A 26,928-nucleotide genomic window follows, 5' to 3' on the forward strand; every position below is an offset into this window, starting at 1 on the left:
ATATTAATTTTAGTCGAAATTGGGATTTTACGAATAAACCCTAGAATCTACTCGAATTCACGAAATATGTCATTGAAGTCACTCAAAGTCATACATCAACTAAGATAGCATATTACACTAATATTACACCCAAATCAAAGTAAAATCCCCAAAAAATTTCAGAAAATCGAATGACAATCGACCCTAAAATCAAACAGATACGCACGAGAAAATGAAAAAGATCAGAACTAACGCAAAAGGCAAGAACTTACAACGAAAATCGGAGTGGAACTGAGCTTCAACTGAGCGAAGATTTGAAAAATCACAGACGAACGTCGCGGAGAGGAGAAGAGAAGAGGAGAAGTGTAAAAGTCGCGAAGGTTTGGAAAATTTCGCCGAAGTTAGGACTATTCTTAGTTTAAGGTGAGTCATTTGCCACGTGAAATATAATATCATACGTGGATTAATTTTTATTTTCTTTTTGGCCAACGTGTACGTGTTTGTGCAACACGCTCCATACCACATCAAAAAAAGTGTTTAAAATATTGGGTTTGGATGGGTTCAGGGGTTCAAATAACAAAAAGGTAAGTAGAAGGGTTCACAATACAAACAGATACAAGTACAAGGATCCACCAGACCATTCTGCCAATAAAAAATACTAGCAAGAAAGCAGCCAAAACTGCTGCCATCTCTGTGTGCTGACTGCATTTGTTTATTCAACTCGCCGCCCTCAACTGCAGCAGTATATCAATATTCCATTTTGCTTTCTCCACCATAAATCTGCAACCCCATGTCATTTTCTTGATCCATCTCTCTGCTGACCTCCCCATTTAAAAGTTAGTTCTTTTTGAATACTTGTGCTTTTTCTGAAGCAGATTCTTCTTAATTTGTCAAAAAGAGAAATGGGAATTTCATCAGAGATGAGAAGGGAGGACTCATGGGCAAAGCGAAGGGAGTCTTTGTTGATTGCTTCTGCATATGAAGAGGACAGAATTCGCAAGTCTAGGGAATGTACTCAAGGTTACAAATTTTCACAACTTTTTTTTCCTACTTTTTCTAGGTATTTGGAGGAATAAAAATTGGACTTTTAGCTTTGTTTTGTGATTTGAGTTTTTTTTTTTTGCTTGATTGGGTGTTATTTGTAATAGATTTTCCTCTTCTTATCTGTTCCTTTTTCAGATTAATGTTACTTTTTCATGTTGGTTGTACTGTGTTCTAGAGAAAAGCTAGGAACTTTAATGTTAAGTAGCATTTTTGATGGTTCTTGCCTCTAGTTTAGAATTCTTCTGCAGACTTTAATTTGCCTTTCTGGAAACACTAGATGGACCTCATTTTATATTATGGAGATTTTTTGCTGGATCAACTGTGTCTGGTATGAAGGAGGATATTTTCCTAGAAGATGTTTTCTTTGAGAACAAGTGAGTTTCTTACTTATTTTCTTGTGTTTGGTAATGGTAAGTAAGCAAAAAAATGTTAGCTTAAGAGAATTTATATGTAATCTTTTTTTCTTTTTTTTTTGATAAAGTAAAGTTGTATTCCTCAGCAATGAGGGTATGCTGGCAGCCATCAAAAAGATTTACATCAGTGACCCAAAAAAGACCAACTCAAGAAATTGCTACTAAACTAATAAAGAAGAGAAGAAATTTAAAATCTGTCCAGCATCCTCTATACCCTCCTTATTACACCAAAAACAGAAGGTCTTCATACAACGCCATTTGATCTTTTGTACTGATTCTGCAGTATTTTCCATACACCTCTTGTTTCTTTCTCTCCAAATAGTCCACCATATACAAGAGGGTATCATGTTCCACCATTTCTTCTGGCTCTTACTCCCTCCTCTTCTCACCCAGCAACTAAGAAGGTCTGTAGTGTGTTCTGGCATTGTCCGGTTTGTATGTGTTCTGCTTAGAAAAATGGCCCATAATTGAGCAGTGACTTTGCAATGGAGGAATAGATGGCTATTAGTCTCATTTGTCTCATTACACAGTGAACACCAGGAAGCTATTTCAAAGCCTCTTCTTTGCAGCTTCTCATGAGTTAGGCATGCCCTTCTAGCCACTAGCCATGAGAAACACCTCACTTTAGTTGGCACTTTATTTTTCCATACCTTACTCCGTGGTCCAGAGATTTCACCTGGAAGTTCCTTCACTTTCCTATTGTACAATCTGCTGACTGACAACATACCATCATGATTGTGTTTCCAAATCATTACATCATTGATCTTAGCAAAACACTATAGGGGTGGTCGCCTCAGGGGTGGCGGGGCTGGGATGGTCAAGATGTAGGGGTTGGGGATGTCGAGTGGGTGGGGAGGATACCATAAACATATAACATCACTTACATAACTTGTTTTCCCTACTTCCATTAATGAAGTCATTTCGTCATTTTTAAGGAACTTGTTTTCCTTGAGAAAATATTTTTCAAAAAATTTGTTCGAATAAACATGCGAAAATAAGAAAACATTTTCCTCCTCTATACCAAACACAGGTGAAGTCTAGTTTTTCTGTCAATGAAATATTATTTGATCATATATGTAATTGGCATCCTTCTGCAGGTACAAGCTTCCATTTAAAACAGCTTTGTTTAGCAAGTTTTGTTATATATCGGGAAGCACCTTTTAACCTCATTTCGTAAGAGGGTTTTGTTGTTTATGTTCTAGGTTGATGTTGGAAAGCATCAAAAATATTGAAAAAAATAAAATGCACCAGCCTATTGGATCACCATTTATCATGTTTCATGTACTATGATAACTTGAATAAACTATGAAGCTGTTTGCTCACGATTTCAGCACATTTTGTGTTGTGATTTCTTGTGGAAGAGATAGAAGATACTTTTACTTAGTAGGGTCGAATCAGCCCTGTTGTAATATAAAATAGCATAAAAATATGAATACCAATGATTTGGTACTTTTTGTTGCTTTTACATACTTGGCGTGTCTGACCTAGAATATGGTCTTAGGAATATCCACATATGTTGTTCGGACGCTTCAAAAATGTCAACGGGTGCACGTTGGATCCTCCAAAAGTCTATTGTTGCCTACCTTATAAAAAAAAAGGATAAAAACTGTTTGTTACCTCTTAAGAAACTATAAAGTGTCTTCTGCTTTCTGGTTGGTCAAAGTGATCAGGTTTCTTACATTAGATTGCTTCTTCTGGACTTGGTTTTGAAATTGGTATGCTGGAGATAAATATCTTCATGATCATGAAGGAAAAGAAACTTTGTGTGAATGATATCCTTGCTAATTTCAAGTTCTGTAAGTCTACATTATTTCACCTCTCTCTCTCTGTAGGTTGTTATGAAGACTTGTTAAAAAAAAAAAAACAGCCGCTGTTAGAAAGTTGCTCGAGTTCTATCATGTTAAAATTGATTGAAAATTTGTAATGCCTGGTTTTAGGTTAATTCCTGTTAAAAATATTTTAGTGCATTCAAAAGTTTGAATGTCCTGTCTTTTTATTTAGTCATGGTATGGATATTTACTTCAACAACTTTTCTGCTATGTTGACAATGTAAAAAGAAAGTTCTCTCATTCTTTTTTATTTGAGAGTGGTATAGTATAATATATCATCAGCACAAAGCAAGTTCTGGAAACCATATGAACATTACAAAAGGCAAAAAAATAGGTCCTTGTTCTTTTTACAAGACCTCTATGATGTCTTGCAGTGTATCAACATCTTCTACAAATTCTTCTTTACACCAAAAATGAAATAACTGTAGACAGTTCATTTTGATTATCTGCACAATGCTGGATCTTTCTTCAAAGCATCTTGTGTTTCTTTCCTTCCAAATAGTCCACCATATGCAAGCAAGAACTCAGTTCCACCTATTTTCTGCCAATCAGGACCGCCAACATCGTTCCAGCAAGCTAAAAGTCTCCAGAACTTAGGCATAATCCATGTGATGCCTTTCATTTGAATTTTTTTTGCCATATCTGTCAGTGACCGGACAGGGTATAAGGAGATGATTAATGCTCTCTGCTCCCTTCTTACACAAATAACATATTGAGCACAGTTTCATTCTCCTTCTCATCAAGTTATCTTGAGTTAGGCATGCTTACCTTGAAATCAACCATGAGAAACATACCACCTTGCATGGTATTTTCACTTTCTAGATGTGCTTCTAGGGACAATTATTGGTCTGCTGTCCATAGTGATTGAGTGCTGCATATGAAGATTTCACTGTGCAGTCTCCTTTTTATCTTCACTTGTTGTAGTACCTTGGACTGGCTCTAAACTTTTGAAGAAATTCAGCTACTCTGGTACCTTCCCAGTCATTTAAAAGTCTCCTAAATCTTATGTTCCAAACTTGATGATCCCTTCATGAATTGTGGATTCAGGCTGCTGACTTAAGCCGAAGCTACTCATTTTTCTTTTGCTCTGCTAGTTAATTTACATATTATATGGGAAGGTTGCCTCTTTATACATTTGGCTAGTACCATTAAGTGGAAAAGATGTCTTATACCTGATTTGTTTGTGCATTTTGCTGAACTTGCAGAGGGTGTCCGTGCAGGAACTAAAGCAGCCGCAGTTGCTTGTGTTGCTAGTGCTATTCCTACGGTTCGTGAATTGATGTTCTTCTGATGATTGATTATTGTCTGCTAACGTCCAAATCCACTTATATTCAAATAGGAAGTGTACAGAGTCGCATGCAATATAATTTACCCAATTAAGATTTGATTTTTAATTAAACTAATAAATATAATTACTAACTAGAAAGCATATAAAGTGATCAATGGAGTCGCTCTCAAGCAAAGGAAATCAAGGGACTCGGAAAATAGGGAATAAATTAACATCAAGACTAATCCATTGGATTTAATTAACTATCATTACTTAATTATAGGTCTAGCAATTAGTCTTGGAAATCAATTAGCCTAAAGTGTTTCTCAACAACTAATGGACTCTTGACTACCCACTAACCGTTTCTTAGCACCTTAGTGCGTCTATCTTAGCTAGTTCTCTCGAATCGAACTAAGAAGCATTAAGCACATTTTAATTTCAGGCTACACTTTGCTTCTTCCTATCCATAGGTTAAATCTATTAGATAAGGTTTAAAGCCCAAAGTTGGGTTTATTAATCTAGCCCTACCTCAAATCCCTCTCTTGAATTTCATTAAGGCTAATAGGGGATGTCCTAGGGCTGTTCGCTCCCATTGGAAAGAAATGATGCACTAGATTAACTAAATTAACAAAGATCCATTCATAAAATCACAAATATTCAATTAATACAAAAGCGACTAGATACTAACCAAAACCCTAATAATTTTTAATCTCTAGTAACATTATTCAACTGAAAATACAACAACTAAAACCAAACATATCATTACAATGCAAGGAATTAAAGAAATGAGTAAGAAATTCTCATAAACTTTGCTCCAAATCTTCGATCTCCAAGGTTTGGTTGATGGATCCTCTCTCCCTAAGCTTGGAATTTAGCCAAAGTTACTCTGAAAATCTTCCTAAGTTTGAATTTATACATTCCGAATTCCCGAAGTTGAAATTCCATTTCTGTCCAGCTTTTGCTCAGAACTACTCTTTCGCGTGGCATTAACCATCGTGATCATGGTTCAATGTTTTCCCAGCCTTCATGGTTGCATCTATCACGTCGCTGTCGTGTGTAACTTCTTGAGCCTCTGCGATCGCGTGAATGCTCTATGTGAACGCGAAGGGCAGTGACTGAGCAGAATTTCCTTTTCTTCTGTTTAACTCCCTTTTGGCTTGTTCCCACTCGGTTTCTTCCAATTCACTTGTCAAACATATAAAACTTGTAAACCACCGTAAGTTCACTAATTTTCTCACTATTCATCACAAAAATCTAAGTAGAAAGAAGAGATAAGTTGTTAGAAAACTTATCATTGCCAAGCATTTGAAGTTATAGACTATACTCTTGCTATTGTAGAAGTACAATATTGCATCCAAATTTCATTTTGGATTTAGTTTGTCAACAGTTCCATGTATCTGCAGTCCTCTGGTTCTGATAGCTATTGATGGTCAAAAAGTAGCTAGATAGTGCTGACTGCAACTCATATGAAGAAAATAACATTTTTGACCAAGAATCTCCCGCAGTCATGAAAAGGGAAAAATGAGACGTCATGGTATACCAGTTTTATGTCTGAATTATTTTTCAGTTGTCAGCTTAACTGTATAGTAAAAATGATCTTGCTCTAGATAAGTATGACTTTAATCTTATATTTCATGAAACAGACGACCCTTCTTTATTGATAGCTACTCTTCTCTTTCCAACACTTTGATGCTGTAGACCATTGCTGTGACGGCAGATATATTCATTAGGGAAAAGTTATTTTTCTTGTCTCAGACTCTCAGTTGCCTGTATCTTATAAATCTTGACTCTCTGATTCTCAGTTGGTTGCTGTGCGGACAATTCCTTGGGCAAAGGCAAATCTCAATTATACTGCTCAAGCACTCATCATATCTGCTGGTATGACCTTAACACATATGTTCACATATTTTATTGATTAGTCCTTCAACTGTTAATTGTGTGAGGGATCTGTGATTTTGATTAGGCTTATATACAGGTGAAGACATAAAATCTTCCATCTCATTTGACTACATTTTATGTGAATTATTATCTTCATCTTCTTCTTGTTTCATCTTTTTTCCTCAAACGGAAATGAGCATGTCAATTGTGCATGAGTATCGTGCATGTTAAATCAAATAACAATATTTTGGTTAATGCCTATCTATCATGAGATTAAGCATATCAACTTATTCCAGTATATACTTAACCCTTTAATTTATTTTAACTTCACATAGTCCACTCGATGACGTTTTGTAAGCTTAAAATTAATTATCTCTATTGAAGAGCCTTAATTTCTATTGAAGAGCTCTAATTTCTATCATCCGTGTAAAATGTGGAAGAATTTAATATCTTTATATGTAAACATGAGGGTGCTACTCTTTTATGGCAAAACTTTGTGAACAAATATTAACTAAACGTTGTGGAAATGGTTATAAGATTTGATAGAAAAGTTATTAGAGTGTTGGTCGATATCAAGAACAGATTTGAGCATAAAAGCACCTTTTCTTTCTGAAGGCAGAGGAAGTGAAGTCCTCCTCAAAATATTACACTTTTGGATGCATTGTTCTGATGAAGAACGCAATTTGTGAACTTAATTTCTTAAAAGTAACTCAGATGCACCATAAAGACCTTTAATTTAGGATAATTTGCACTATCCTTTTTTAGTGATAATTTTCCGTATTCTGATCATGTATTCGTACCCAAAGGCATTAATGCTGGTTAGGTACCTAATCTCCAGTTACCCTGTGTTAATTTTTCGTGAAGTGCGGTAGTTTCTTTAAGTTCCTGAATGCTTCAGTTATCTTCCTATGAGAAACTTCATTATCCGGTTCCTTTAATCTTACAAGTCCAGTTTGGACGTCTCAATGCAAGAGCTTCTTCTTACCACAATCATCTTTTGATCCTATCACTTATGAGTATTAAGTATTTCAGTTTTGTCGCAACCACCTTTTGCTTTTGGTCACCAGACATTATATCATGTACTGTACGTCTAGAATTACATAGCATGTTAGGTGATCTTCAACTTCTATGTAAATCGTAGTAATAATAGTTTCTCTGTTTGTTTGCTTTAGTTTTCTTTCTGCCAGCTCCTAACATGTTTCTCGAAGTCCCTAGTTTATATTCTATTGTTTTCTTTCTGTGAACAGCTTCAATTGCTGCATACTTCATTACTGCTGACAAGACAATCTTGGAATGTGCAAGGAGAAACACTCACTACGATAAATCTGCTTAAGACACTGGTCGGGAGATCCTAATGTGTTTTTTTGTGTGTGCTCCATTACTATGTACTCTTTTCTTAAAAGGATATCTATGAAAGTTTTATGAATTTCTTCATCTTTGCACAAATGTACTTAGTTTGGATTTGCACCATATATGAGTAATTTTGTTCTTGTTCTTCCTTTTGCATCATATATGAGTGATTCATGTCTGTGTTATTCTCAGAGGACAAGCTATTAACTGCTGATATAATGATTTTCTGGTGAGTATTTAGCTTTTCTGAACAGTTAGCTTTAGCTAGCAAGCAAAGAGTAGAAGAGTTTGCATTACTTCCTTCATGGATGGCCTAGAAGAAGCCAACTTGTTAGTACACATCTTTGCTTGTGGAGATTGAATAATCTGCATATTAGCATCAGATTTGTGAGATTAATTTGGTCTTGATGATCATAGTAAATAGAACATTTTTTTCTCTCAATTTTGGTTTGGGACAGATAGTTAGATGTGGGATAATAATCTTTCATCTGCCATTCACTTTTTCTCAATTTATATTCATTTCGAAAATTTATTTTTATAATTATGGTTAAAATACTTGTTAAATAAACTTAACTTAGTTCTTTAAAATTGGATAGGAGAAGTGACACTAATACAAATGTGCACTTGAGAAAATAGAAAAAAAAGTGTAATGGAGTGAAGCTGATTATTGGGTATATTTTTTAAATGAAGTGTGAATTAGAAAATGTAGGAAAATGGGTCTATTAAATACTCCCTCTAATCCTAGATTATTTGGGGGAAAAAATCATACTTCAAAACAAGTGAATTTTTTAAAGTTTTAAGAGAATTGTTGGAATTTTTTTTTCCTTTTTTCATATTGACCTTTCCTTGAGATTCTTAACTACTTTATATTTTCTAGAAAAATAATTTGGGAATAATCAAAAGGTAATAGTAGAAAGTAGTCTTTATTTATGTCCTTAAATATTTTTCTTAAGAGGTGTGTCATACCCTAACAACGCGATCATACCAAGTCGGTTGTTAAAGTCTTTTCGTCATTACTTAACAATGAATTTAAACAATACGATACGGTACAATATAATTTGAGCAATAATCAAAACAAACATTGTATTTAGACTAACAATATAACAGATAACAACCACCCAAAAAAGGTGTTAACATGGACTAGAGAGAGAATAGGTAGAAAATGAAGTGGAACATGTTTGCAGTTTTACGGCTTATTGAGGCTAATACGCATAATTAATGAAGGTAATATATTCTAATTGGTTGACATATTTATCGTAATTGACACTTGAGAATACAAGCAAAAAAATAACATAATTCAATTCAAAGATATCTAATAGGAATATTTTTTTATGTATTCAGATGCTCAAATATTAAAAATAAATATTAAAACAATAGACAATTTGATTGTATAAATAAAATTTATTGATTAATTTAAAAGACTATCAATGTAAAAATGATGAAAAATCCCTTTCCCTTCTTACAAAGAAAAAACAACACAAAATTTTGTCCACTTAATTTTTATTAGTTTCCCTTAATTTTTGGCAAATTTGTTAAAACAACTATAGAGAAGGTTAGCCTTATTTTGAGAAAAGAGAGGGACAGTATCAAGATTTCTCTAGAAAAACATTAAAATTGAAGTTTCACAACTAAAATTTGATTTTACCATCACTTTCTTGACATTCAAATTTATTATCATTGTAATTAGAGACAAAAAAAAAATGCCACCAATTACAGAAGAACAGAAAAATCAAGACGTTCAAGGTGTTTTCTTCCCTCTTTTCTTATTAATAATTATTATTTTAGAAAGTCAATTTTCTTTTTTTTATTTCAATTTTCTTCGTCAAAGAAAGTGGTTAATAGAAAGTTATTTCATTTGTTGTTCCTTTTGAGAAGTATATTGTATCATTTCTAATTATTGTTTGTCTAATCCTCTCATTAATTTTTAAGAAATTTATAATGTTGCTTGATTATGCAGACATCATTCAAGATGGATTTAAAGGAGCTGCCACTACATGTGCTCTTACTTCTATAGTTGTGGTAATCTATCCCCTCCATTTCTAAAAAGTTCTTTTTTTCTTTTTTCCGGAGTGAGCCGAATAAGTGGAGAAATTAGTCATATTCGATATTTATATCAAATCAAATAACTTAATCTTAGTAGGAAAAGTTAAAAATAATGTGAAGGTACATATCGTTTTAATCATGGTTAAGTAATAAATATTACTCCCTCCGTCCCATTTTATGTGAGGTAGTTTGACTCGGCACGGAGTTTAAGAAAGAAAGAAAACTTTTAAAACTTGTGGTCCAAAATAAATGATAGAAATTTGTGACTGTAAATCATTTAATTAAGTGTAAAATAGACATTTTATAATTAAATTGTTACTTAATATAGAAATGTGTCATACTTTTTTGAATTGACTAAAAAGGAAAGTAAATCACATAAATTGGGATAGAGGGAATAGTAAAAAAGGTTGATATTATAGATGATCACTAACTTCGATTAATTATCACAGAAAGCCACTAAAATTATTATTTTTATAACATGAATTTCATTCAATTTCACTTAAGAATCAGAACGTGGCACTAAACAATTTCTTTTAAACAAAACGTCATTCAAATTCAATTTGTCTAAATATCATGTAAAATATCTCTTATTTTCTTCTACCGATTCCTATGATACGTAGGCAAAATTGAATAACATTTTGGGTACAAAAATTAGTGATTTTTCTGATAAAAAAACAATTTAACAACTTTAATTACAACAAAATGAAAGTTGAGCAATTATTTGTTCTCTGTCCTTTAGTATCTTCTTTTTTTTCAGTTTGCTTCTACTCGTTATTGTCCATGGGCTAAGGCAAATATAAATTATGCTGGTAAAACATTCATCATATCTGCATGTAAGTAATCCAAAACTATATAGTAATATTTATCTTCGATTAAAATATTTCATTCTCCCCAATGAAATTCAATTATTTTGTTTTGTGTTTTTTTTTTCCAGTGACTGCAGCTTCTTTTGCCTTCAGTGCTGAACAGTCTATAATGAAGAAGCATCGTGGTCAAGATAGGTGGGACTCACCATGATTCCCATATAATCAAGAAATTAAATTTTGAGAAATAAAAAAAATTCTTATACTAATAATTATGTTGATAATATTCCCCTTAAATTTTGTAAATCTTGTTTTAGTTGAAGGAGATGCCTATGCTATCCTTTTTCATTTACTTAAAACTTTTTATTTTGTAACGACTCCAAAATGAGGAGAGCTAACTTAACCACACCCAATGTTTACATCAAACCATATGTACATTGAAGCAAGAATGCATATTCAATCATGATTTATTGATAAACATGTAATATGTATTTACATGCTTGGTGTAAACACTGGGCAAGAGCATTATCTATTTATCTTGCATGTGGAATTAAAAGAAACGAATCGCGATCAGTAATATATAAGAACTCAGGCTTACATGCAATGAGTATAAGATGTCATTGACATACCCTATGTTCAGGGAAAAAATGGTGTTCTATGCAGATACAAAATATGCTTCTTCCCTCATTCTTTCAAAAGGTAAATGACAACAAATAGGGTTTTCTTAATCTAAATTCATTATAAATGGCCTATAGTATGAATGGAGAAGGGAGTGATTTGATCCACTTCAGCCTAATTGGTGGCTACTGAGAAGTTTACTCAAATTGAATAAGTTAGAAAACTAAACCTTTAGTACTTTATGAAAGCATGCATAGCCCTCTCCAATTCCCGTTTTCCAATTCTTGCGTTCCTGAAGATAACCTCAAAAAGCATAACGGTAGATTGCATCAGCTGCTCCATTATCATCGTTGCTGGCACCAATCACATCTGCAACAGCTTTTGCCTTCTCTGATCCATTGCTGAGAGCAACACCAAGGGAAGCCAACTCAAGCATCTCCACATCATTCTCTCCATCACCAATGGCCATTATCTGAAAATAAAAGTGGAAGAGGAGTTGGAGAAACTCTATAACTAGACTACAAAATTTTAGATTGTGCACGCTCATGCAGATCTAAAAATGGTATGGATAAAACGAAATTGATACAGTTTCATCACATCTCTGCCCCATCTTGGACTAGTCGTGCAAAATATGCAATGGGAAAATCAACTATTCCCCTCTAGGCATGGCCCCATTAAGGCTGTAGAGAAAGGAAATGTTTAATCTATAGAAACAACAGAAAGCTCCCTAGTCCAGAGACAGATCTAGGATTTGAAGTTCATGCATTCCTACTGTAGGTTCAAGTTAATAAACAATAATAATTGGATTTACAGTCACATATATAAAGGTATTTTGTGGATTTCTTAATACATATACAGGGTTTGAGTAAAAGTTATTGGGTTCACGTCATAGTCAAAACATAGGTGTTCCACGAGGGACATAAACAGATCTTCCAATAAAAAAATGTTCCGTGATTTTGAGAGGGTTGACAATATAGATATCTCCTGCTCACCCCATATAGGCTATTTTCATTTTTTTTTTGGGATAATCGTGGTGTCCAGGCCAGCTTATCATCGCGAGATTTGCACTATATTCAGTGAAAGAATGTGTCTATACCAGAGGAACACCAATTGTTCAGAAAATTATAACTTTTTATGATGACATTTTTCAATTAAGTCTATCATTTGGGAGTTCCATCCTCACACTTAACCGCTGTGATATTAATTTTACATTTGAAACAATTGAAAAAAAAATAAAAATACATATATATATATATGTGTGTGTGTGTGTGTCTTACATGTATACAGCAATGCCCCCTGAATCTTAAGCAGCTCAAAAAAAAACTAAAAGTTATTAGCACATAAAACCCCATTTGTTCAGATATGTATGGTAGATTTTTTCTGGCATTCTATTGTCACAAATTCTTGGGTTAAAAATCCCATTAATGGTAACTTCTTCAGCACAGGTGTATCAGAGAGAATGAAGCATGTTTCAGGAACGAAACTGATGACACAACATTTTTGCAGAGTAAAGGATCCCAAGGCAAGTTTCGGTAAACTTAAGTGTACCGTGACGATTAAATGCTAAGAGTAACTCATAGGGAAGATAAATATTAATACTTGTGTCAAGGTATTTTATTTTATTCTTTGAGAAAAACTGTGTCAATGTAGTTCTCATTAGCAATCTTCAATTCAACTGTTTTGAGATATTAGGTAATATAAGAGATTATGGAAAAAGTTTGATAGCACTCACCTCCTTTGGACTAACACCCAAATGATCAAGAAGTATCTTTACTCCACTGCCCTTAGAAGTTCCAGGAGGAACAATTTCAAGTATGTCTGGTTGAGCTTGGACAACAGAGGCATTATCTCCAATAGCCTCCGTCCAGTATGGTCTCAATGTAGAACTCACTCCCTCCACAGTATCAAAGAAGATTACCTTCTGCAAATTGACAATAAAGGATTACTTACAACCAAACCTAGAATATGGTGCTGAATGAAAAAAAATATCCCCTGCCATCTGCAGATGAAAAACTTGGAATGTAAACAAGCAAATAAAAATGGGGAGAAAGCCAAAAGTGAAATCATATATCATATATATCATATATAAAAGAGAACCCTAGGCCCGCCTACGTGGCGCCACCACAAACTAGAATTCTCTTTTAATTTATTTATTTCTAAAACTAGTCTTCCTCTTTCATGAAAAGTTGTGACTTTTATTAAGAGTTACGACTTTTATGAAAAATTGTGACTTTTATGAAAGGTTGTGACCTTTCTGAAGGGTTGTAACTTTTCCAAAAAGTTGTGACCTTTCCGATAAGGCACAATAAGCATTTGTTCACACTACCCTTTGTTGTCTATAAATAGAGGGATTTCCTCTCATTTTAAAACAACGAAAATTTTGATCTCCTTCTTCTGCACAATTAAATATTTGTATACTTTGCTCATGTTGAGTGGTTCGCTGACACCATTGTTTTTGTATCAATATACTGGTGAATAGAATCGTTCTATCTTGAGAGGATCTATTCATTTAAACCCCGGGTACTAAAGGGGAATAATTTTCTTAAGGGGGACATTGTACATTTAGTGGGCTCGAGTTTTTCCATTCTATTTCATTCTACTGTTACAGATCCTGGTATTTTTTTTACAGTCATTCATTTATACTTATGTTATTAATTATTGTTCTTGAGTATATGTTTTAAACTTCGTTGTTTATGTTTTTTGCAAAGTTATTCTTATAACTATTTGTTAGTACAGGTTAAATAACACACATTAGTTGAGTATTCACGCAAGTTTTCTCTACTGAAATTGTTGAAGGTACGATAAAAAAATTCTTAAAGATCTATATTACCATCTCTTGAAGACAAAATTCAAATTTGGTATGACATTGAAAGGACAAAGACATTAAAAACATTATCGCACCTTGATGCGCGAAGTGAACTAGGAAAAGAAGACGAATTAATAAACTTTTGACATGGATTCAAGGATGTGTCGGATGACCTATAGAGGAATATGACTAGACTGGAGCCTCTTTTAATCCCAAAGACATAGATAACTACATAATCAATTATTTGCTCATATTCAATATGAAGTATGGACAAATTCTCAAATTTACTTCTAGTTGTAAATACTTTTCTTGAAGTAATAGATGAGTATTTCGACATTGCGATTGGAATAGAAGTGTAGTACTCCATCACTCTGGTATGTTGATTTTTAAAAAACACCCAAACAAACTGAATAGTTTTGTGTAATATTTTTCCCTTTCAAGTATATATAATAAGTTGAATTGTTGTCCAATATGATACATTCTCCCTTTAATTTTTCATTTTAATAATTACTTATGATACATTTAGATGGAGAACTTTAAAATGATATATGTAAAGCAAAAGGTAGGGCTGAACTTCTCTACACATTAGAATTAGAATATTTGTATATCTCAGGTTGATGTTCATTTGATTCCCCAAAAATATCAAATAGTAACACTTCCTGGAAGTAAAAGGATAAATTATAAAATCAAATTAAAGAGATTGATTGAAGGATAAATGATTTCTTTACATTATTAATGTTCGTTACTACGTAATTTTGTATGTAAGATAATAAATATAGTGTTTTAGATTTAATGACTGATAGATTTTAAGTATTATTTTATAAAATTCCGTGATATTAAATTCCCGTGCGATATTAAAAGAGAACCCTAGGCCCGCCTACGTGGCGCCACCAAAATACAAGATTCCCTTTTAATTTATTTATTTCCAAAACTAGCCTTCCCCTTTCATAAAAAGTTGAGACTTTTATGAAAGGTTGCGACCTTTTCGAAGGGTTGCAACTTTTCCAAATAGTCATGACCTTTCCGATATAAACATTTGTTCATACTACCCTTTGTTGTCTACAAATAGAGGGATTTCCTCTCATTTTAAAACAACGAAAATTCTGAACTACTTCATCTTCTTCTTTTGCACAATTAAACATTTTTTGCTCCTGTTGAGTGGCTCACTAACACCTATGTTACAAATCCTGGTATTTATTTTTTCAGTCATTAATTTATGCTTATGTTATTAAGGATAAATGATAAGATGTTATAATTTTCATTTTCCTTTACATTATTAATGTTCGTTACTGCGTAATCTTGTATGTAAAATAATATAGTGTTTTAATTTTAATGACGGGTAGTTTTTAAGTATTATTTTATAAATTTCATGATACTAAATTCCCGCGCGAGGCGCAGGTAATTTTACTAGTTTAAGAATAAACAGAAGAAATGAGAAAAGATTTAAAACACAATTGAAAGTAAGCAAAAAAGGTTGATAGAACCGTTTACCATTTAGGGAGGAGTAATTCCCCTCCCTACAAATGGAGTGTATACCATGTGTTTACTTAAAGCACCACCACTAAAAAGGGGACGAACCTCCCATCCACACCCCAACAAGGAAAAAGAAAACTAAAAAGATCATACAGTGATGCAACTGTCCCCTTTTGCCTCGACCTTGAATACACAAAATAACCATGACCATGAAAATGTCAAAAGGATAACAACCCAAATCTCAACACACCAGCAAACCGGGCATCTGTATCTTCGCCAACAAGCGACCCTCAAAAGAACCATCGGTGATGCCTGAACATACTTCAGATCAAAAGAGTGACTACTCAGGTATGGCATATGTTCCACAATCTTATTCAACAACCATGGGTGATGCCTGAACATACTTCAGATCTTCCAAGCTGCTGGATAGGAGAGGTGGGAGTAAAAAGCAAAAAAAATGGTGAAGCCTAGTTCCTTCTTGCATATGGTGGTCAGTTTGGAAGGAAAGAAATAATAGATGTTTTGAGAATATTACTAATCCAATGCAGAAAGTAAAAGAAAACTGCATTAATACTTTATATTTTGGTGTAAAGAAGAGGGTATAGATGAGGTAGAACAATTAGTAGATTTCCTAGGCTCCATGTAATTATGATTACCTGCCTTGTCAGTTTATTATGGTTGTCAGCATACCCTCATTGCTGAGGAATACAGCTTTACCTTTCTCAAAAAACACATAGTAGATAAGTTTATCTCTTTAGGTTGTCTTTTATTTCTTATCTTCCAGATTTCTAGCTCATTACCTTTTCTTACTTTCTGTGATTACTATAATACATAAATTATCAACTTCAAAACCAATAAGAGAAAAGATTGTTTTTAAGAAAAACTGAGCTCAACTTGCATTAGTAAACAAAAACCATGAATGGACTATTTCAAGCATATGGAGAGGAATTTGACATCTAGACAAACTTTGGTAGGGTAGGGGAGGCTTCACCTCCACAACATAGCAATGTGCTTACAAGACGTAAGCCACCCCCACCCAAAAACAAAATTTAAAAAGTCTATGATCGAATTTAACCAACTACCTAATCATGTGGTCCATCTGCATCCTAAGCAAGCCACCAGCTTGAAAAATAAGGACTCTTCCAGCAACTTCAGATGCAGTTTTCCTTTCAGCTTAAATGTGTAATACTAGTGCAAAGTACAATTCCTTCTCAATAATAAATGGCACATGTTCAGGGCAACACTATAAACCTACAATTAATCTCCAATACCCTTCAATACTTGGAAAGTACTAGTCATATGCTTAGCAGCTAATTTCAGCTACATACCTGTATGTCTGTCCCAGTCAATAGTTGCTCAACTGAAGGAATAATCTCGGCCTGGCAAAATAGATTAGATACGAAGCATTCAGCAACAAATCCCAATGCTTGTACAATGTCTAGCAAGATATAAAATATTGATAGGGATGGTACCTTTGGCTCATTATATATGGTATGAAGTGAATCCACAAGAGGGTGATGAAACAATGTTAAGATCCGGTCCTCACTAAATGCAGCAAGGGGAACCTTATGCTCAAGAGAGTAGAGACATGCCTGTAAATAGAAAAATGGTCAGAATCAGGTCTCATATGGACAAATAAATTTATTGAGTCCTTTTTTATAATTAAAGTGAATCTAGTTCACAAAAATCAACACAAGAAAATGCTCAACTTCACAAAATATAAAGGACTTGAACTCCTTTAACTAACATATCAAGATTAAACACAATGGTAAGCCAGTGTTGTTATATGAAAATGATGTTGGGTTTTAATTTATATCCACGAGATGAGTGTCATACAGATGCAGATGCTAAGATGGATGTGCACACATATAATATTTGACACGAAATTACCACATCCGACAAAAGGTACAAGCAACACAAATATAGGATAAGATGAGAAAAGGTTGTCTAAGTTGGATTGATCATATCCTACGTAAACCTTCAAATGCCTTGGTCCATACTCCATAGGATTGATAGTCTGTTAGTTCAAAGTGTTAAAATTACAGGGGAAGAAGTTATGTCAAATTTTGCAAATTTGTTTAAAAAGAAAAAGCAATTCACTGATATCATAAACGGACCAGGTGGACTTAAAATTACAGGAGAAAAAATTGTGTCAAACAACCTTAAATCTATTTAAATTCATGCGAACTTAATAAAGAACAAAAAACAATACACAAAAATCATATAAATAGGCAAGACCAACTAGTTTGATTAAGATATAGTCATTGTTCGGACGCTTACCTAGTTCCGGTGTGTGCGTTAAGTCCTTTTATAATTTGAATAGATATTTGCATACAACATCATACCCAGGGTAATCCCACAAGAGGGGTCTGGGGGGTAGAGTGTGTGCAGACCTCTCATAAAGATAGAGGTATTTTGATAGACCCTCGGTTCAAGTAAAGCATATCCAAGAAGTTTGAAAAAGAGAACACGGAAATGAAAGTAGTAAGAACAATGGAATATAGCGTTATGAAAAGCAGTACATAGCATACAGAAAAGAACAATAACAACAACGAACTAGTGTGATAACCGAAGCACAGGAAACACAAATAATAACAATAATCGATTAACAAGAAACTACGTGAATAGTGCTAAAAATACTGGTAAGAGAGTAAGTACCGATACCACCACCTATCCTACCCCGCCGAAAAGCGAGAGAATTACTAACTAACCTTTTATTCCAATTAGCAACCCGCAAAACCTCTAATTTAAGGACATGTCCTCGGAAAGCTCAAGATGCACATGTCATGTCTAATCACCTCCCCCAATATTTCTTCAGCCTACATCTACCCCTCCGAACACCCACCACTATCAACCTCTCACACCTCCTCACTGAGGCATCTACGCTTTTCCTCTTTACATGTCCAAACCATCTTAACCTCGCTTCCTTCATCTTGTCCACCACGGAGACCACTCTCACTTTGTCTTGGATATCTTTATTCATAATCTTATATCTCCTAGTATACCCACACATCCACATTAACATCCTCATCTCCGCAACTTTCATCTTCTAAACATGAGAGCTCTTGACTGGCAACACTCCGCTCCATACAACATAGTCAATCTATCCACCACTCTATAGAACTTATATTTAAGGTTAGGTGGTATCTTCTTATCACACAAGACTAATTAGGCGAGCCTTCATTTCGCCCACCCGCCCCAATACGATGAGTGATATCGTCATCAATGTCCCCATTACCTTGAATTAAGGACCCATGATACTTGAAACATCCTCTCTCGGGGATGACCTGGGTATCAAGCCTCACTTCCACACAAACCTCATGGTTGCATCACTAAACTTGCACTCCAAGTAATCAATCTTGGTTCTGCTCATCCTGAACCCTTAAGACTCTAGGGTTTGCCTTCTAACTTCTAGCTTAGTATTAACTCCATCACGAGTCTCGTCAATAAACACTATGTCATCATTGAATAACATACACCAAGGCACGTCACTATGGATATGTCGCTGAATAGACATTTGTATGTCAGGGAAAAAAAGTATGAGATGTAGAAGGCACTAACTTTAGAGAATCCTAATTTTGTTTGAAAACACACATTATTGAGTACCATGATGAAATTAGTGAAATGATGTGGAAGATTCATATAGCTTATTCCAATTAATCTGAAATTAAGGAGTAGTTGTAGTACAAGGTGTCTCTGATCTTCCATCGAAATATTTGTGATTCCTTTCCTTCCATATTATCCACAGTACGGACATTAGAGTTGTGATATTTTTATCTTTTTATAATCATGGTGTCCGTGCTAGGTCGTACGAGCCTTGACTAATTCCACGAGGTACCTGATATATCCCACCAACACAAGTAAGGAAAGGTAGGTACTCTAAGAGTCATATCTGATGATGGTGTGGTGTCTAGGCCAACTAGCGCACACCTTAATTATTTCACCTGGTACTTGCTACCTCCCGCTAGCATAGATACCGAAAAACTTTGTCTATCCAAGCTTAGGCAAATGAAAAGAAGTTACCTAGTATTTTTTTTTTTTGCCAGATTGTCTTGCACCCACTTAATTGACCAGTAGGCGCATCTTGATGCACTCTTTGAAGTTATGTATTTTATTTAAAAAGAAGAGAACCAATAAACTGACACGTGAAATATATGAATTATATCCTTCCATTTGAATTGACTCCTAGTAGATCACAACATTTTGCGGTGCAATTATATCTTTTAATCAAAGAGATTGAATAATGATATGGGAGTAATGGACAAAATAGATGTTGTATAAGATGTTGCCTACCATAAAATAGAATATACAAACATGATCCGAAAGAACAAGAAGAAGAATATTGTAAACCAATGAAAGGGAACTAAGACTGACACAAGCAAAGGAAAATTACCTCTCTACACACAATTGGATCCAAGTTTGTTCGAGAAATTTCCCTGCCTTGTCTGCCATAAACGAGCAACCCCTAGCATTGGGAAAAAATAGAAAAGTAAAAGCTATTAAATGGCCGATCAAATGACATAATTACTCCTTTTAGCCCAAACTATTGACCAACTTTATATTTTGGGATGTTCCAAAATGTGTCCTTTTTCCTGAGAACCTTTCTTTTTATTGACTGATCAGTTCTAACTCAATATCTTATAACCAAGAAAATTTAAATGGGGACAACTTTTAACTTAAAAATGAGAACATTCTTCAAAAAAAGTGAACTTCATCTCCATTCCTTTTGAGAAGGGGTTGTTTTTTAAAAAGAGGAACTTCATCTCCATTTTAAACCACCATATATTCAAATATAATAAATTCTAGGTCTAATTAATATGCTTACCAATAAAAGTAGGAGTATCAGTTTACTTCATACTTGTTTATTTCATTTTGGTTTAAAAGAAAACAACAGGACATAAGAATAGAGATGTCCAAACTCCAATAAGCTTATCCTTCTAATTCTCCATCTTAGGCAATTCTTTTCCTTGATAACCTTTCAACCTCCTTGTATTTTCAACTCCATGCCTTTCAGGTATTCATCACTTCATCCTCCTCTCTCTAAAAATAATCATTTAAATTGTTTCAGAAATTTCAGCATTTCCAAGAAAAATGAAAAAGATTGTATAAATCAACTTCATAAACTTCTTATTAAGGAAATCACCAAATCATTAATTCTCATTCAACTCTCCCCAATTTCACTCACAACACTAACAGACCATTTGATGTCAACATGCCGTGATATAGCTGCTGAAATAAACTGAATAAATCAGGCTGTAGAAAAGAATTTGTCAAGCAGTTGTTTCCTAAGTATATGATTGTCCTTAATAACATCATCAGATATGGTTCACAAATAGGCTACTCCCTTTATCTCTTATTGCTCCACTTTCCATTTTCTGTAGTCCCAAAATGGTTACATTTGTTTCCGAACTATCATTCAACATACAAGCTTATTTACAACACATGAAGAACTTTCACTTCTACTTTTTTGGGAGGGGTAAGGGTGGTAAGCGATCAACAAAAATCCCTAGTTTTGGGAGGATGTACAAGACGTTATGATTATCTTAAATGAATCTCTATATAATTCTGTAAGTGAATCTCGATTACCCATATCCAATTGTACATATTGAATGGCTCGAAAGATTATACAAAAGATCCTATTAGCTAGGGATAGAAATGGAATAAGTTAAACCTGCACAAATACTCCTGGAGAAACCTCTGAAACAATGCCGTCTTTTCCAGCTAAACCTACACTCTTGAGCACAGTAATGGCAGCAGAACGAGTCTGTTCGCCAAGAAAAATACAAAGCTTAAGATAATTGAACAGAAGCAGGAAAAAAACACAGTATATCGCATCAAGAGATACTATTATATCTAAAGGAAATCAGAGAAACTAGGCAGGATATAGGGAAAAAAGTAGTTTGTCCTCACTTTTCCAGTAGCTATGACCACTTTTACACCCCTAGAAGTGGCCTCTCTAAGAGCTTCAGCAGTTACTGAACTAATCTGACTTTTGCTGTTCAGGAGGGTACCTAGCACCAACAATGAAAAGAAAACAACGAGATAATAAACAGGTGAAACAGATTAAACGAACCAATTCTAAGCATCATACTTGTTTCCTTACCATCCATATCACAGAAGATGTAGCTAAACTTTGGTCTGTAAAATCGTAGACTCCCTTCTTTCTTCCTGTCTTTACACAGTTGACTAGTAAGATTAACTCTTCAATCCCATTAATCAGGAATGTAAACTTACAATACAGAAAAATAACATAACTAGAAGAGAATAATTGAACAAAGAAGGCCACAATCTTTTAGTTCTTATTTGGTACATTACCAATGTTCTCCAAAGGAGAACTTCCAGCAGCCTCAGCATCATATGCGCTCTGAATTAATCCTTTTCCCTTCCACCCAAGACTTTTTAAAAGGAGCTCCTCTTCTTTCTCCATTTCAGCTTCAGCTTCATCACTAATCTCATGATCGAACCCCAAAAGATGTAGCAAACCATGAACCTGCAGAGGTGACAAACAATGATGGTCTCATTTGTAAGACAACATCAAATTCTAGTGCAGTTGGTGACTTGGTTCAAACTAATGTCATCCTTCCTACTTCAGGACAATGACAATCCAAAAGGCTTTAAATCTATAACCATATGACCACATGAAAGAAACTCCATAAAAAATGAACAACCGGAATAAATGAGTGATAGAAACTATGCATGTCCATATTTGATGAACACTAATGGATGGACTACCTAGTATAAAAATTGTCAAGGGTACTAGATGTGGAAAATATTATTGACATCCAAATTTGAGGATCAGCCTTTCTTTCAGGGACAATATTCAGAGACAACCACAGATTGCACCATAAATTACGCACAGGAATGAGTCATAAAGATATATTGGATTTAACAGAAGTATATAGAGATTGTTCAGAAGTATGTGAAACCTACCAGTAAGATGCGTATCTCGTCCAGTAAACTATGTCCCCTTTCCTCTGCTTGCCTTGCTGCTGTCTCCACCGAAATCACAATGTCTCCCAGCATTAACTGTTGAACATGGACCTAGTCAGCTTTGTTACATGAGGCGTGACATGTGAATAATGAAGCATTTTCTTACAATTGGCAGCTCAAGTTCAGGTATATGTTGTGACATTGAAAGGACATCAGTAGGGCTATCCACATCTCTCCAGTCCTTATTAAGTTCGCAGATGAACTCATCGTTGCAAAGCAAGACTGACAATTCAACACTTTCAAAGCAACCAACGTCATTAATTGCTCTATCCCTCGTTTGATAGTCTGAATCTTTCAAATTATCAAATGCAAATTTCATAGCCATTGGAACATTAAGACGAAGCATTTCAGAAATATCCTGCAGTGCCAGAATCGGGAATGAATAAAATAGAACGAAATGAACTTACAAACTAGAGTCACTGCAAAGTAGTGCCTGAAACTTTCTTGATAGAAATTTTTGTTTGGAAATTTTCAGCTAGCTCAAGAGGAGGCTGTTTAGTATACTTAAAATGCATATATCTTCCTGCTTATTTTACTGATTTTGGCATTTTTGATACTGAAGATTTTGAAAAATCAATAGCTATTATCCGCTAAGGACTAATTTCTTGGTCATATCTCTTCCCTGGCTCATGAAACTCGTTTTGACATTCTAAACAAAAAGTAGAAATTCTTCCCAGAGAAAAATGACTTTGCCAAGAAGTTCAAACATTGCTCATGCACATGATTCTCAGTTTATTTCCCTGGTTAGCACTTCGTTTTAGAAGGCAGCCTTCACTTCACAAATTTTGTGATAAATTCTTATCCACAGAAATGCATGAGGAACATAAAATGGTCAATAGGTGCCCAAAATGTGCATACATTTGAGTTGCACATGCTTTTCCTGTTGCCATTTGCACTTGAAGTCGTTTGGTAGCTGATTAGATTTATACATGTATCAATAATATAGGGATTTATTATGAGTGAATCTATGTATTATTTTATGCATGTATTAGTTATGCAGGAAATAGTTATTCTACCTTCTAATACATATTTTCTCTCATAACTTATACATATATTAATTATGGGGGTTTCCAAATTGTCAACCAATCAACTATTAATTTTATCTATAAATTACTTATTTCCTATCTACCTACCCAAGGTTGTACAAGTTATACGAAAATCAATACATGAAATAATTTGTTTCTTATACAGCTATCAAACAACACCTAGAGTTCAAAACTTTACACACTGCAATAAAATGTCACACGAATCAAAATTAGTGTATATCAGAAAGCAAACTAAGGTATATTACCACAATTTCAGGATCATCGGGCAATTGCTCTTCAATGCAAATGTTTACACTAAGTTCCAACTCTTTCTCTTTCTTCTTCAACGGCCTTCTCCGAGACTTCCTATACTCTCTCTGAGAAGCAAACACTTTGCCACTCCATCCTGCAACACTCCATCTCCTGTCCTCTTTGCAATTCAATCCATAATGAAACTTCCGACCAATAATTGACAAAGATTTGCCGAAGGAAATATGAGCCACCGTAGGTGACGGAGGGAGAATGAAATGCGAGTTCGTGGAGACAATCATGGCGGACGCGGCGGTAGGATAGAAAGAGCGTGGAAGAGCACGCGCCGCCATGGCGAGTGGTGGAGGAGGAGTCCTGCTGAGACGAGAAAGCATTCGAGTAGAAAAATGTATGGAAATAGTTGGTACTATTTATTTACTTGGGGATATTTTACTTTAAACGTATCGCTCGATTGAGTGGCTATTTTTTACTGGAATGAGAGCGACCCGTTGGCGCTGCACGGAGAGTTGAAATTTAGCATAAAGTGTCGGTGTCTTGATTAATTTATGACTTTTTTATATATGATTTGATTTGGGCGATAACGACGGTTCATGGTTTGGATAAAAATTGAAATTTGAATCAACCTGATTAAATAAATTTATTTTTATTTGGTTTGATTTGAAATTTTTTAAAAATTGATGATATTTATTTTGATTTTGTTTGAGAAAATTGAACTGATAAATTATATATATAAATAATATATTACATTTATGTATAATTTTTCATGCGAAGTGCAATATTCTAATAAAAACGAGTTAGGTGTGATGTGTCTCTTTTATGAGTAAATTTTATGAATAGCAAAGATAAAAAGTTATATTAGTGTTTCATAGCTACAATTTTGATATTTACACTCTATAGTCAAAATATGTTTGTTATGGAGCATTTAATTTGTATAAGTGCGGTGATTTGTATAAATCGGGTGTTAATTCGTCTGTGTCTATGAAAATTGTGTTTGTATATGTATATGACATATGTTTTAGGCTAGAGTGGCTAGCCATATTGGGAGAGACAAGAGAGAAGTGAGCGAGAGAGGATGGAGAGTGGAGAGAGGTGAATTGTATATGTATATGTATCAATGATTGTGTTTGTATATCTGCATAAAATTTGAATTCATATACAATTAAATCTAGTTAAAACATTTGTATTTGAATATCAAATCCCTCTCGCTTTATATGTGTATTTTGTATAATTTGTGTTTATATAAAGCGACAGAAAGAAAGCCAAAAGAGAACTGGGTAGGGAAGATTTGTATTTGTATAATTAAGTGTATAGGACTGAGAGATATGTATTTGTATAATTATAAGTTTATAGGACTGAGAGATATGTATTTGTATTTGTATATACAGTCTCTCTCGCTTTATACAAACACAACACAAATTATACATTTGTGTGTTGTATAAAGTGAAAGAGGTGAGGGAGAGATGGCTGAAAAAGAGGAGAGTGGCGAGCGAGATTCCAGAGAGAGGGGAGAGAGGCAAATGACAAAAAGTTTGTTACGAATTGGAATTAAATAAAATTATAACTAGAATATTTATTTTGAATTAATAGTTTGTTATAATGCACAATTTTTCCTTCTTTATTTGTGCAACAATATCGATAGTTTATGCATTATTTAGTAAATTTATGTTGTTTAGTATATTAGATTAGCTAACAATATAGGTAGGAAATTAAATATAATTGAAATCGTGGTATAAGAATTATAAGATCCAAAATAGCATAAAGACAATTCATTTTCTTTTGAATTAACTGTTTTGTTTTTATGAATGAATCATTTTTTTATTAATAGATAATAACTGAATAATCTAACCAAACTCAATCAAAATTAATAATAATCAAATCGATAAGTATATATTATATTTGATTTTAATAATTTTAAAATCAATTAAATTAGTTATATTTTACTTTTTGCCCAAACAAATGTGTTTTACGGCATTTGTTTTACGGAGCAAGTTTAAGAACTTAGGGGCCGTTTGATTAATGTATAAGTTATATTTTATTCATGTATAAAAAGTTGCATTAGTTTTATTTAGCAGAAGTTTTATGTAGAAAAGTCAACACAACTTATACTATATTTGGTTGGTAGGATTTCAATGTTATATAAAAGTTAATTTCATATGGTGTTTAGTTGTATTTTTTGTAGTCCTACATAATGAATATCAACATAACTTATGAAGGAATATATGTATAAGTTATGCATGTATTAGCTAACATGTATTAAAATAGTAAACTACACATTAATCCTTATTGCTTTATTTTAAATTTGTTTATTGAAAAGTTTTCCTAACTTTTTATTTATTTTTTTAATACACGAAGAACCATTTTTTTTTTGTTTTCTTGAAATGCAAATGTAATAATATTACAAATTGGATTGTATATATTTTGTTGGCGCATATACTAATCATACTTAGATAATGTAGCCCGTGCTATGCACGGACCCAATAATATAAATGGTATGTTTTGGGGCAAATAACCAAGTTTTTGAAGCGATTATTTGCGTGGATAAAGGAATAAGTTTTTTTACCACAAACCTGTATTTTCTTTAACGCTATTTAAGGCATAATAAGACTACCCACATACAACATTTTTGAAATATTTTATGTTGTCAATTATCATGATTTATAGCATTTTTACGATAGATTCACTTCAAGAATCAGTGAAATTTTTTGTATTTTTTTCAAAACATATTTTATATTGTCAATTATCATGATTTATAGTATTTTTATGCAATTTTTAAATATAAAAAAATAAAAAATAAGACAAATAAATTAAAATGAACCCAATATATGTTATTTTTGTTGTCTCAATTTGTGTGACACAAATGAAATTTGGAGAGTCATCCAAATTTTCATATTTTTTTTTAAAATGTTTTAAGTTATTAATTATTGTGATTTATAATATTTTTATGTAACTTTCAAATAACGTACATTACTGGTCACTTTGTCCTAATTTATGTGATATGGATAAAATTACAAAATTAACCCTTTTAAAATGTCTTTCAGATATTGTAAGTTGTTAATTATTATTATTTATAATACTTTTTTGGTAATTTTAAAATGATATGTGTTATTTTTTCTGTCCCAATATATGTGAGCCTGATAGAA

General features: G+C 33.6%; 3 protein-coding genes across 4 annotated transcripts; 2 read left to right on the forward strand and 1 right to left on the reverse strand.

Annotated features, from left to right (window-relative positions):
- The first annotated feature begins 639 nt into the window (after positions 1 to 639).
- On the forward strand, positions 640 to 7,904 carry LOC125838537 (early nodulin-93-like). The gene is made up of 5 exons (XM_049517584.1): positions 640 to 771; positions 855 to 999; positions 4,471 to 4,532; positions 6,335 to 6,410; positions 7,658 to 7,904. Exons 2-5 carry the CDS (start codon positions 882 to 884, stop codon positions 7,741 to 7,743), a joined length of 342 nt encoding a protein of 113 aa, XP_049373541.1. The 5' UTR covers positions 640 to 771; positions 855 to 881; the 3' UTR covers positions 7,744 to 7,904.
- Positions 7,905 to 9,443: 1,539 nt separating this feature from the next.
- LOC125838541 (early nodulin-93-like) lies at positions 9,444 to 10,824 on the forward strand. The gene is made up of 4 exons (XM_049517587.1): positions 9,444 to 9,503; positions 9,718 to 9,779; positions 10,561 to 10,636; positions 10,738 to 10,824. Exons 1-4 carry the CDS (start codon positions 9,461 to 9,463, stop codon positions 10,818 to 10,820), a joined length of 264 nt encoding a protein of 87 aa, XP_049373544.1. The 5' UTR covers positions 9,444 to 9,460; the 3' UTR covers positions 10,821 to 10,824.
- A 392-nt stretch (positions 10,825 to 11,216) lies between these two features.
- On the reverse strand, positions 11,217 to 24,227 carry LOC125838515 (endoribonuclease YBEY, chloroplastic). Of its 2 annotated transcripts, none has more exons than XM_049517563.1 (12): positions 23,785 to 24,227; positions 22,600 to 22,851; positions 22,434 to 22,529; positions 21,819 to 21,993; positions 21,607 to 21,675; positions 21,414 to 21,514; positions 21,175 to 21,267; positions 19,897 to 19,968; positions 16,976 to 17,095; positions 16,832 to 16,882; positions 12,957 to 13,145; positions 11,217 to 11,696 (listed from the first exon to the last, which is right to left on the reverse strand). In XM_049517563.1, exons 1-12 carry the CDS (start codon positions 24,160 to 24,162, stop codon positions 11,529 to 11,531), a joined length of 1,764 nt encoding a protein of 587 aa, XP_049373520.1. In that variant the 5' UTR covers positions 24,163 to 24,227; the 3' UTR covers positions 11,217 to 11,528. The 2 variants fall into 2 exon arrangements, 1 of the variants encoding a protein (XP_049373520.1); XR_007443581.1 differs by lacking the exon at positions 11,217 to 11,696 and adding an exon at positions 16,586 to 16,754 and having other exon boundaries at positions 13,087 to 13,145; positions 23,785 to 24,191.
- Between the last annotated feature and the right edge of the window lie 2,701 nt (positions 24,228 to 26,928).

The sequence above is a fragment of the Solanum verrucosum genome, unplaced genomic scaffold (assembly GCF_900185275.1).
Source record: "Solanum verrucosum unplaced genomic scaffold, falcon-dt-bn FXZP01000182.1, whole genome shotgun sequence".
Lineage (NCBI taxonomy): Eukaryota > Viridiplantae > Streptophyta > Magnoliopsida > Solanales > Solanaceae > Solanum > Solanum verrucosum.

Excerpts from the sequence above, each read along its gene's own strand:
- LOC125838515 (XM_049517563.1), bottom strand. The coding sequence starts at position 24,162 with ATGCTTTCTCGTCTCAGCAGGACTCCTCCTCCACCACTCGCCATGGCG. Across the intron at positions 22,530-22,599 it reads CTGAACTTGAGCTGCCAATT|TTAATGCTGGGAGACATTGT; the intron begins GTAAGAAAATGC and ends CATGTTCAACAG. Across the intron at positions 13,146-16,831 it reads TGACTGGGACAGACATACAG|AAGGTAATCTTCTTTGATAC; the intron begins GTATGTAGCTGA and ends GTCAATTTGCAG.
- LOC125838537 (XM_049517584.1), top strand. The coding sequence starts at position 882 with ATGGGAATTTCATCAGAGATGAGAAGGGAGGACTCATGGGCAAAGCGA. Across the intron at positions 1,000-4,470 it reads GTCTAGGGAATGTACTCAAG|AGGGTGTCCGTGCAGGAACT; the intron begins GTTACAAATTTT and ends CTGAACTTGCAG. Across the intron at positions 6,411-7,657 it reads AGCACTCATCATATCTGCTG|CTTCAATTGCTGCATACTTC; the intron begins GTATGACCTTAA and ends TTCTGTGAACAG.
- LOC125838541 (XM_049517587.1), top strand. The coding sequence starts at position 9,461 with ATGCCACCAATTACAGAAGAACAGAAAAATCAAGACGTTCAAG. Across the intron at positions 9,504-9,717 it reads GAAAAATCAAGACGTTCAAG|ACATCATTCAAGATGGATTT; the intron begins GTGTTTTCTTCC and ends TTGATTATGCAG. Across the intron at positions 9,780-10,560 it reads CTCTTACTTCTATAGTTGTG|TTTGCTTCTACTCGTTATTG; the intron begins GTAATCTATCCC and ends CTTTTTTTTCAG.